The 12,139-nt window shown below is 40.4% G+C and overlaps 1 protein-coding gene across 1 annotated transcript in view; it reads right to left on the reverse strand.

The window, feature by feature from the left end:
• Positions 1-12,139, reverse strand: part of SHISA9 (shisa family member 9) — a 185,110-nt gene that overhangs the window by 19,384 nt on the left and 153,587 nt on the right. Inside the window, exon 3 of the mRNA XM_080619885.1 lies at positions 180-335. Coding sequence (XP_080476011.1) covers positions 180-335 — 156 coding nt within the window. The remainder of the gene's footprint in view (positions 1-179; positions 336-12,139) is intronic.

Genomic DNA, 12,139 nt, shown 5'->3' on the forward strand with positions numbered 1-12,139 from the left:
CGATACTTACCAATAATTTTCTTACACTTTTAACTAACATGGTATTCTGTATGAAATTCTGTCATGAATTAGTCCAGATAAACAAGACGTTTTTCACTTTGAAGCAGAATGTCAGCTGACAACAGCAAATACAACATGCTGCTCTGAAGGAGAAGTCATGCATCATGTTGCTTACTTACCAACTGCTTTTAGAGAGGCGTACTTGTTAAGCTCTTTGCCTGGAGGCTGTTGCTCATATGGGTTTGTGATCTGTCCCAGGCTGGGATACGAATGTTGATGTGCCATCTGAGGAAGGAGGGGAGATGTTGGCATGACATTATTCATCTGTGGTGCATCTGTATTAAAGAAAACAAACAAGCATTAAGAAAAAATAAACCAGTCTTAGGGTTTTAACATCATTATTCAGCACAGTTTAGACTGAATCATGAGATTTAATGATACAAACCACTATTTACTATAAAGTGGGATTTTGAGTACAGCAAACCTGTACTTCTGTTAGTGGCATTAAGGGTTGACATATGATTGTAGCAATATCTGTTAACTGTTGTATAAAATGTATTACCTTGGAACTAAAAAATAGGTTTTCAGAACAATTGAACATCAACACAAAGACTGAATTTGCTGCAGCATTAGGATACAAACCAAAACTTGAAGTTTATTCTGAGCTAGCTTGAATACAGGGCAGTAGTATCACTGTCTCCTGCAGTTGAATAGCCAGGCTGATTTAATCAGGCAGGCTGCTGCATATAAGCTTTTAATACCAGAATCAGCTTGGTTATTTGCATAGCATTATATTGTGTTCTGTAGACATGCCCCACAGTGTAGAAAGTGCAATTTTGGCTAACAACCATCATTAGGTAAATTCTTCAAAGTTCACACTTTGTCCTTATGTTTTCTCCTTTTCCATGACAGAAACGGTGTCACAGAATCACAAGATGATGACATTTTCTGTAGCAGACATAACTAAAAGCAGGAGCTAATTACTGCTTATGTACAGTTCTATCCCAGCACTCACCCCATATCCATTCTGGAGTTGATTTTATAGTAGAGAATATAGCCTGAATACTTTACAGAATGTGCCACAATTTATTAGTTGTTATTGATGTTTGATTCCAGTCTCTAAAAAGTTTGGTCTGAATTGTATGCTGCACTCAGTTTGTAAACCTAAATTTCAACAGTTTTCAGTATGGTCAGCATATCTTTTTTTGCGGAGTCTTTTTCCAGGCTGTGTATTTGAGATATTTGGAGCTGATTGTCAATCCTAGGACCTTATCATGGCTTCTGAAACCACAGATGAGTGCATTTTTCTCCTGCAATGAAACCATGGTTCAGAATTGTGACAACACAGTAACTCCCACAGCATCAAGCAGTGGCGTATGATAATGGAGAGAGAAAGCTGTGCGCTTACGAGAAAGAAGGCTTGTGGTGATGGAGTGAATGGACCACTCCCCAAGTGCCCCCAGGATCTGGCAGGAGCCAAATATTCCTGTAGTTTGCCAGGATTTTAAGGGAATTTGAGCCACTTGGCTTTCCGTAGCTCATTAATGAAACTGAATGCATGAGCAGGAGCTCTGAAGTCAGTTAACACATTTACTGCTGGAATACAAAAGGAATCCTGAGGTGTTTTTAACTTTCTTCTTCACCATTATTGCTACCTGGTGCAGTCCCTGCTGTGCAAGCTGAGGCTGCCCTTGCCTCTGCAGAGCAATGTGATGACATCCTCCTACCTTATACACGCATAAATAAATCATGAGGGCACCTAGAGGCAACTCCAGAGAAACAGTAGAAATGCTACCATCTAGTAACACTGGTTCTTCTTACTGTTACTGGTTGGAACAAACTGGTTGTAGATAGTAGGTAGAGCTGAATGAGAAATGATCTTCCCATAAGAAAAAAGCTCTAAAGACACCAGCATGGGTGGGACCTATAATGTAAGGAAGGTGTCAATCTTTTTCCACTACATCCACTAATTTTGTTTTCTGAGTAGAGCTAAATCAGCACTTCATAGATGCTACTACTGCGAAGTTCCCTTGTGGCAATTCTTATTATTCCATCTGTCAAAACATCATGATTTCACTGTGATGAAAGTATTGTATGCACCAGTATTTCTGTGCTGTCCAAGTGACTTGCAGCTGTGGAGACTTGCAAAACCAAAGTAAATAAGGTATAGTTAACCATAGCTGGTTTGTTCTATTTTTTTTTAGCTATGTTTCTTACTTAGACCTATAATTTTTACTCAATCATCTTTTGAAACGTAGTGAAGAAAGTTACCCCAGAAATGTACTGGGGAAAATGAATTCTGTGTACTTGGGTTTTGTTCAGGTTTTTCCCTGGCAGACTATGTTGCTGCGTTTGGTTCTTTGAGTGTTTGTGAAGATGTAAAGAAACCTTTTTTCCATTTTCAGATCATCTTTGCTCTTTTGTCTTGTTGAAAGCCCAGAAATCTCCTCAATTATGAATTTCAAGCAATTCATGACAGCCATTCTTTCATTGCTGCAGTGACTGCACGATGCCCCTCACTTACAGCCAGATGCTTACACAAGACGAAGTCATCACATAGAAGACAGTTCAAATTACTCATTCAGTTAGCCATGTGCACAGAGTAAATTAAGCGAAATGCCAAACTCTGGCAAAGTGCACTGAACTATACTGAAGAACAGTTCCTCTTTATAAAGAGAATCCCATTGGAACAGACTCCTAGGGCCTAAAAGGAAAATCTCAGCCTGATACATACATTTGCCTAAATCTGAATCATACCAAGTTTTAGTCTAACTGGCTGTAACTGGTGAATGTTGCATTTGTTTGCAAGCTCACTGAACTGTGTCATCTGATTCCTTAGCTTTGGGTTTCTAGAGATAAGTGAGCAAATGGGACTTTTGGGGAGAATTCCGAATGGAAAACATAAGTATGTTGTTTTCTCCGCACGTAGTTAATGTAGTGATGATGGGTAAATTCACCTATATTTGGATGCTATTTTGGAAATGCTCATGATTGAAGTACAGTGTTAAAATGTAAATCCTGCAGCGCACACAGGGATGGGGAGTGTAAGTCTAACCACTGGGGAGAGTCCAGGCTTGGCTGTGAGCAACAAGGAGGTTTAAAACAGGACTTGCATACTCTGTGGCAATCTACATTTGTAACTAAAAAAGGCATTGGCCTTGTCAGTGTTGTGTTATACTTGTAAATAGTGGTTTGGCCTCAGCAATACTGAATAGGAATTCTCTCAGGAAATAAATTTGTCTACAACGGCTTCTCAAGATCTCTCTGTGAAATTTGAGATTTTCCAATTTGAGAATTTGACTTTTTTTCTGAAATTGGATAAAAATAAATGTTACATTTTGGGGAGCAAATAGTAGTCTATTGGATTATTTAAAGCATTTTGGGATACAAGGGAGTGGTTTCAGTTGGAAGAAAGTTTCCCGAGAAAAATCCCTACTAGCTTTATCACTGACCTCTAGTGCCAAGTTGGGTATTTTATACTTTTAAACCAGATACTCTGTGATTGCTATTGCAAATAGCTGGCTTCATTGAGTGGGAGCAACTTTATACTGCCTTGGTGAGACCACATCTGGAATATTGTGTCCAGTTCTGGGCCCCTCAGTTCAAGAAGGACAGGGACCTGCTGGAGAGAGTCCAATGCAGGGCGACAAAGATGATTAAGGGAGTGGAACATCTCCGTTATGAGGAAAGGCTGAGGGAGCTGGGTCTCTTTAGTTTGGAAAAGAGGAGACTGAGGGGTGACCTCATTAACGTTTATAAATATATAAAGGGGGAGTGTCACGAGGATGGAGCCAGGCTCTTCTCGGTGACAACCAATGGTAAGACAAGGGGTAATGGGTACAAACTGGAACACAAGAGGTTCCACTTAAACTTGAGAAGAAACTTCTTCTCAGTGAGGGTAATGGAACACTGGAACAGGCTGCCCAGGGAGGTTGTGGAGTCTCCTTCTCTGGAGACATTCAAAACCCGCCTGGACACATTCCTGTGTAACCTCATCTAGGTGTTCCTGCTCTGGCAGGGGGATTGGACTAGATGATCTTTTGAGGTCCCTTCCAATTCCTAATATTCTGTGATTCTGTGAAAGCTGTGGCTGTCCTGATACAGCACTTTTGGCAACCTGTCACCGGTACATTGTCCAGCACAGTATTCTGTACAACCAGCTGCAAGGTGCCACTGCTAATTTATGTATTTATTTTTTAAAAGACAGAGAATATGAACATTACAGTGAGTCAACAAACTGTTTGCACCACAGCTTCTAGTGGAAACAGACTGGATTGGCACTGGTGTTACTGTAAAAAACCTGCAGTATTCACAACCTTTCTTATTTTCTGCTGAAACAAAGAAATAGGATGCTAGGCTGTTTCCTACCCTCCCAAGGCTTTGAGGAGTCATTCTGGACAAAGTATTAGTGGTTTACTTTCTGTCTTCTAACTACCAGATCCAAAATAGGATTTTAAAAAAGCATGCTAGAGCTCACCCTACAAAAGCTAGATGCCTGCTGGGCAGAAATGAGACAGATAGGCTTTGCATCCCAGCCTTGTAAGTGGCTCAGGCATCGGCTTCTGGTCGCAGTTCTAGTAGTTGATGAAGACTGATCATTACCATATCTCTGTGTTATCTTGACCTATTTCTCAGCTTGTGCAATTGAAACTTGTATACAGATGTCACAGGTAACAGCTTACTGCATTTTTCAAGTGAAAATGCCTTTTTTTTTTTTTGCAGTGTTTCCCCCTCTCCTTGATTGTGAATTGTGGAGTTACTTCGGTGTGTATCACAGTGACAACAACAATGTAGTTGGTTACTGTAGTTATGCTACACTCTATCCAATTAAAATGATATCTAATTTACTCTCTTCATTCAGAAATCAAGGAATGAGCATCTCAGCAATTATTAAATACAAGTAGGAACCAAAGGTAAAAACACCTGACATACCTTGGGTATGAACATGGTAAGGCAAGGCAAAAGTCCCAAAACTTTTTGTTTGTTTGTTCTGTTTTCTGCACTGTTAGTAGAATATATTGTGCTGCTCACCTAGTTTGATTATTCTTGTCAAGAAGCTGCCAGGGTTATGGGAAATACTCGGGGTTAGAGGAAGATATGTCAGTAGGCTGCTAGCAATAATAAGCTTGTTCACTATGAGCCAACAACCTGCCATGAACATCCCTTAAGCTCAGCTACTATTTTCCTCCTCTTCAGACTCGGAAGTGAGAAGCCTCTTCTGTAGTGGTCTGGGGGTTCACTCATTTCTGTGGCAATGGAGTCAGTGATTTGTTGCTTGAAGACGGGGAGAATGAAAAGACTCCATAGGCACAGAATGGAATCTGTTAGTAAATGAGCAGTTACAGGCATGAGGAAAAGAACAATGAGATAGGTGATGCAGTAACAAAACAGGAGAGGGTGAGGATGGGCAGGAATGCAGAGTGAGATTTTGCTATAAAAGCCACCTGCAGACATGCATACAAAAGAAATAAGAACAAGACAGACAAAAGAACACTGGAAGTCAAGGGGGGAAAGGGGAAAATTCAAAGCAAACTATAATAATAGCTGAGCATTTTCAGAATCTCAAGAGAAAAAACTATGGCCTGAACTAACTAAGATTGAAAATAACAGTTATGAAAACTGAGAGTGTTAGTGATTAGAGAATACCAGTACAAAATTGCTCCCTTCCCATCTGTAACTGCACTGTAACCAACATGCATCTTTGTTTTGAGTGTATTATACTTAATTATAAGACTAGTGCATAGAATCATAGAATAGTTAGGGTTGGAAAGGACCTTAAGTTTATCTAGTTCCAACCCCCCTGCCATGGGCAGGGACACCTCACACTAAACCATGCCACCCAGGGCTCTGTCCAGCCTGGCCTTGAACACTGCCAGGGATGGAGCATTCACAACTTCCTTGGGCAACCCATTCCAGTGCCTCACCACCCTCTCAGTAAAGAATTTCTTCCTTATATCAAATCTAAACTTCCCCTGTTTAAGTTTGAACCCATTACCCCTTGTTCTGTCACTACAGTCCCTAATGAATAGTCCATCCATCATTGCAAATCCATACTCGTATTCCTACAAACCTTACCAACAGAAACTGCTGGTGCCATTTCTGAAAAATCCCAGATGTGATGAAAGCTGTGAGATTTTGACAACTAGCCTATGCCTGTAAACCAGTTCCTTTCAGATCCTTTCCTCCATGATAATAAGGCTGTTCTCCGTTGATGGGACTGAGGCTCATGTTGATCTGAAACTCAAGTCCTTGGTCTATATACTTGCTTTTGCTTCTCTGTAGTTGTCCCTGTGCGGTTGAACTGACCCTCTCTGAGTTTTTGTGTGTGTGCATTTTCCTACACCTATATAATTTGAGTTTTTTCTCTCTTTGTAGGTACTCAATTGCCATTGTCATTGTCTTTTTATTTAGATTCTTTGCCCCTTCCTTCAGTTTTGTATTAAATGTTGTGTTTTTAAAGGATGCTTACATCCAGGGCATCATTGCATGCAGGAGTATACAAGGGTATGCCTGGCAACAGCTGATATATCAGAATTAGACTGCACACTGTCGTGGTTTAAGCCCAGACAGTAACTCAGAACCACGCAGCCGCTCGCTCACTTCCCTCTCCCCCTTCTTCCCCCAACTCCTGGATGGACGGGGAGAAAAACGGAAAGAATGTAACTCCCACGGGTTGAGATAAGAACAGTCCAGTAACTAAGGTATAACACAAACCACTGCTGCTACCACCAATAATAATAATGATAAGGGAAATAACAAGGGAAGAGAATACAACTGCTCACCACCCGCTAACCGATACCCAGCCTGACCAAGCAGTGATCTAGCCCTTCTGGATAAGGGCCCCCAGTTCTACATCCTGGGCATGATGTGCTGGGGTATGGAATACCTCTTTGGCTAGTTTGGGTCAGGTGTCCTATCTCTGCTTCCTCCCGGCTTCCCCTCCTCCCTGGCAGAGCATGGGACTCACAAAGTCCTTGGTCAGAGTAAACATTACTGAGCAACAACTAAAAACATCGGTGTTATCAGCGCTGTTCCCAGGCTGAAAGTCAAAAACACAGCACTGCACCAGCTACTAAGAAGGAGAAAAATGACAGCTACTGCTGAACCCAGGACTCACACCAATTAGATAATGCACTGTTAGTGCACATACAAACATACACTAATATGTGTGGTCCCTCATGTGGTAGATGTGTGACAGGAGGGTGCAAGAGCCCCACTGGTATTTATATGAAACTTTTTCTCTGAAAGATGTGTGGTTACACCTTACACTAGGGGTTATGCCCTGAAACAACAATCTTCTTGAACTTTTTGGTTTGCTTTATTAATTGTTACAAATGTGCATGGTCTTGTTCTCCACATAATCATAAAATGAAATTTCAGCTCTTGTTAAATTAATGACACTCTACAGCAGCATTTTCCCCAGACTAGTACAAGTCTTACACTGAAAAAGTATTCCTATCATCCAGTCTGAATTTCTCTGCCTTGCAATGTAACTGATTCTGTACTTTAGCAAGAACAGATGCTTGTAATCTAGCTTCTGTAATGTTCATTATTTTATATGTTGGGTTTTTTTCCCTACTTTTCAAATACTTGTCTCTTTTCTGAAGTAAATGATTTCATCTCTTTCTTCATCTGACAGTCTTTCCAAGCTTTGATCTTACTGTGGCCACTTCGCAACACTTGTACCCTTGTGATGCAGTTTCTGAGATGAGATTCCACCCTCAGTAACACATGGAGTTGTGTTATTCTGTATATAATGGTATTGTAAGTCATCCCTACAACTCTGTCCTTTATGCTATGCAGACCTTTTTGTTTTCTCAACAGTGATGCCCAAGTCATGTGAGTAGTCATGTTTTCCTTAAGTGTGATAGCTCTGAGACAATACATATTTTTCATGGCAGTTTATGCTAGCCACTTATCTGTTCTGTCTCTGCATTGTATCACAAAAACATTCTTGTAACACAGACAACCTACCCATCTAATCACCATCACAAAAAGGATCTGAGATGAGTGGGATGGCATTTCATCCAGAAAAAAAAATTGTTACTGTTTAATGGAAGTGACAGTTTACAGTCTAAATGCCTGTCATCAAACATACTGTCTTGTGCCTTCCCCTGTCCTATCAAGCAATTGTAGGAGGTAGTCCCATGCTACATGCTGTACTCTTTATTCTCCATCATGCCACTGAATGCAAGTGTCTCTCGGCATACTGACACATAGTGCTGTATGTTTTCTATTCACTTCCTACATGATTAACCTCTTGGTCTGTTGCTGTCTTCCATGCCAGAGGTTACATGGTCTTTCACATATAGATATCCTGAGGGGATTTCTGAGGAGAAGCTTTTTTCCTCAAATTAGAAAAATGCTGGACGCAGAAACATCTTCAATTGCACAGTCAGACTCAAAAAGGTATTAAACTCCTTATGACACAGTGGTGCTGGGGCTGTGCTGACAGCATGGAGCACAGGCAAGTGAAGTGTATCCCCTGCTGCAAGCGTTTATGAATCAGCAGGGTTTGTAGTGCTGACTAGTGCCAAAATTCCTGTTGGTTCAAGTTGAAAATTGGCTGCGATAGGATGCCACAGTAACTCTTAGCACCTTGTCGATCTAATTTGAGACACTGATGAGCAAGGTTATTGTGAATGAAGTCTTTATGAGAAAGCATTACATCAGGGAGATTCATGAGCATAATGTCACTCATCAGGACATGGGGAAGAAGGTCAAGGAGCCAGGTCACTAAATCCACGGTGCTCTGTCTTTGGTGTGTAGGAAGATTGGTAGTACTGTGGCAAAAGAGGTGTGGGCATCCCCTGCCATCTGAGTCCAGCCAGGAAAGTATACACAATGTTCCTGTAAAAGGACCTTTTTCTTACTAATGTGATGCTGCCAGTTTATGTTTAAATCCATGGGAATACACGTATAGGAATCTTATGCCTGTGAGTTCTTTGGAACTCTGTTCAGGTTACAAATTGGGAAGAGACGACAACATCTTTGTGTATCAGTGAAATTCAAGACCTGGTGACTGAAGTTCCCCACTGTCTTCTAGATGAAGTCTGATGCTGTGAGGTCAATTCTCTGTGGCTGCAGTGATTTAGAGATGGGGTCTTCATCATGTTTCAGGTTTGGGTTCCTTGTTTCTGGTTAGACTCCAAGTGTGTAGGAGCAGAGTTCTGTGAAATCAGTTGGCTGTTTTACTGCCATCCAAGAGGGTGGGAGGGTGGGATATCACTGGCCTTGTGACTAAACTGGCTGGAAGCCTCTCTTCTGCTTTCCATCTCCACTGGGCTCTGTGCTGTACTACTGCACTCACATTTTTGCAATATTTTCTGGGCTCTTGCTTTGAACAAGTGCTACAGTCTGAATTTGATTTTTCATGTAGGCTTTTATTCTGTGACACCACATCTCCTTTTAGGAAGGTTATTTGTGTCCTCTGAAAGTTTGCTTTTCCTTCATAATTACTCACAACCTGACAGACTTATAATCCTCTGATAGGATTTGAGACATTGTAATATCTGGAGCAACCTATTGTGGCTTCACAAACAAGGAGGATTATAACCTCTAAGACGGCAATAAGCAGATGAACTCTTGAGATATCAAGGCCCTGCTTTCATATCAATTTCCAGTGCTTGAGTTGCGGGAGGGCAGGGAGCAGTGCTGTGCTCTCACTCCCACCCACATTTCTGGTTTTCTTCATCTCTTTTTCCCTCAAGTAACAGAGTTGAGAAATTAATTAAACCCACCAGTTATACACACTTTGAGCACTGCAAATATCCTTAGCTATGTAAATTAAGAAAACAGAAATTCAGCAAATTTGACTTATACAACAGAATTTTTTTTTGCCCAGCAGAATGTTCTTTTCCCATAAGGCATGAGTTGTTTTACAAATCAAACACTTTTGTACCTTTTCACAGAAGTAAAAAGAGTCTGCTAAGAAGTACCAGCCAGCTCAGATTCTTTATTTTGCCAGTTTTGTCTTTCACTGAAATTACTTTCCTTCCAACTGGGAATGTGCCTATCATAATATTTATTCTGAATGTTTATATGCCTTGTTTATTGTTTTCTCTTGCCATAATGGTTATTGATGACCAATAAGTGTCAATTTTTATGCAGCTTGTATATGATTAAAATTCCCTCACTTCAGGCATTCCACTAGTTTGTCAGCTGTCCCAATATACCAACTCTTTAGAAGGAAAAGACTAGACAGTATAAAAATTATAAAAGCAAGCACATTACCTACTTCATGTCATTGTTATTTGCTCATACGTCCAAGCAATAACTGAGTGGTCCCCTGTGTATAGCTTGTGGGTGTAACAAATTGCCTGCAGGATACTCACGTTGATCATTAGCAAAGGCAGTTGAAGAGTTAAGATTTAAGGTAGAGGTAGAGTTAAAGTTGGAAGGAAGTTGCTAAGCATTATTCTACTTTAGTCAGCAAAGGTTGAGGACAATCTCACTAGCTAATCATCCAGCTAATGTGAGGCTGGAGAAACGCTTCACTTAAGTATCTGTCTCACCTGGGCATATCCCAGTGGCACATTCTGTCCTGATATACCTGACCCAGCAATGGAGAAGAGTCTCTCTAGAGGTGAAAATATATCAGTGTGCTACAGTGAAGCTGTAATATCCAGTTATGGATCTCTTCTTTATGAGCCACATATGCAAGTATTATTAATATCAATGCCATTTTTGTTTTGTTAGTCTGGGTAAAGTAAACAAAACTCAGAGAAAGAACTCAGAAGGTTGGTGAGAATTAGAGTTCTGTTCTCAGAGAAATAGCCATAATTTGTTATCTTCAGAATAGCATAGAACAGAGTTTACTGATTACAGAGTAGGATGTGTGTTATCTTGTTACATAGAATCATGGAAAATACAAATGACTGGCTCCTCAAGAGATCACCTCATTTATTCCACGCTCATCTCTGGGAGGATTATCTGTACTCTTGGTAGATGTTACTCATGTTTTTAAAAAGCCCCCACTGAGGGACTTCACAGCCTCTTTGCATAATCCAGTCCAGTTCTAATGCTATTCCAGTGGTATCCTGACCATTACAGAACTTGTCCTATATTCTGTTTTACATTTCCTTTAAGGCAGTTGAAGTCCATTAGTTCTCTTACTCCAGGGATGTGGAGAGCAGATGATTACTATCCCTTATGCTGCAGCATTTCATGCAGTCAGAAGTCTCTGCACTGCTAAAGAATAGGAATGCTTTCAGGCTTGTCATAGAGAGCCATTAGATGTGTTAGAAACTCAGCCTTTCTGAACATATCCCTCTTGAGGCTTGACATTTCGTATCCTCTCATATATCTCATATCTTGCAGGATCCCTACTTATTTATGCACTCTAGCATACTGTTTCTTCTCTGGCATCAGCATGGTGGTGTTGATCCATTTCTGCCTTCAAGCCCCTGAATTCCAGAAATCCTTTTATGTCAGACTGCTCTTTATGTCTCATTCCTAGCCTGTGTTCATTTAGGTCGTTCTTATACATAGAACCTTGTGTATCATTTAATAGGATACGCCTTGTTTTTCCACACCATTTTCCCACTTTTTTAGGATCTTTCAAATTCCAATTTTGTCCTTTGAGGCCTTTGAAACTTTTTCCAGCTTTGTGTTGTCCACAAATTTAATGTGTACGTAGACTCTGTCCCATTGTCCTCCTTATTAATGAAAGTATTGCACAACATTGGAGACACGAGAAATCCCTGCGGAACTCTGTTCAGTACGTCCTTCCATTAAAAAAAAACAACAACCAAAACATGAGCCATTGGTGGATTATTCTCTGAATGCAGTTTTTAGACCATTTTTCACCTACCTGCTAGAAACAGATTCTGAAATCTTATTGAAAATCCAGATTTGTTATATCTACAGCTTTACCCCATACAAAGGGCCTGTTACTTTGCCGTGGAAGGAAATTGTTTAGGTTTAGCTCCGTTTGTTTTTGACAAAGCTCTATTAGTTGTTACTCATGACCATGTTTTGAATAGATGCTATAAGAAGTTTGATGAATTAACTGTTGATTTCTTCTTCCTTCCTTCCTCTCCCATGTCCCTTAATTAATGAATTAAATTATTACTAAATTATTTTGATTGTGTTCTTTCTCCTCTTTTAAGACTTGACAGCACAACTTTGGTTTTGACAG

This window comes from Psittacula echo (assembly GCF_963264785.1).
Source record: "Psittacula echo genome assembly, chromosome: 5".
Classification (NCBI taxonomy): Eukaryota; Metazoa; Chordata; class Aves; order Psittaciformes; family Psittacidae; genus Psittacula; species Psittacula echo.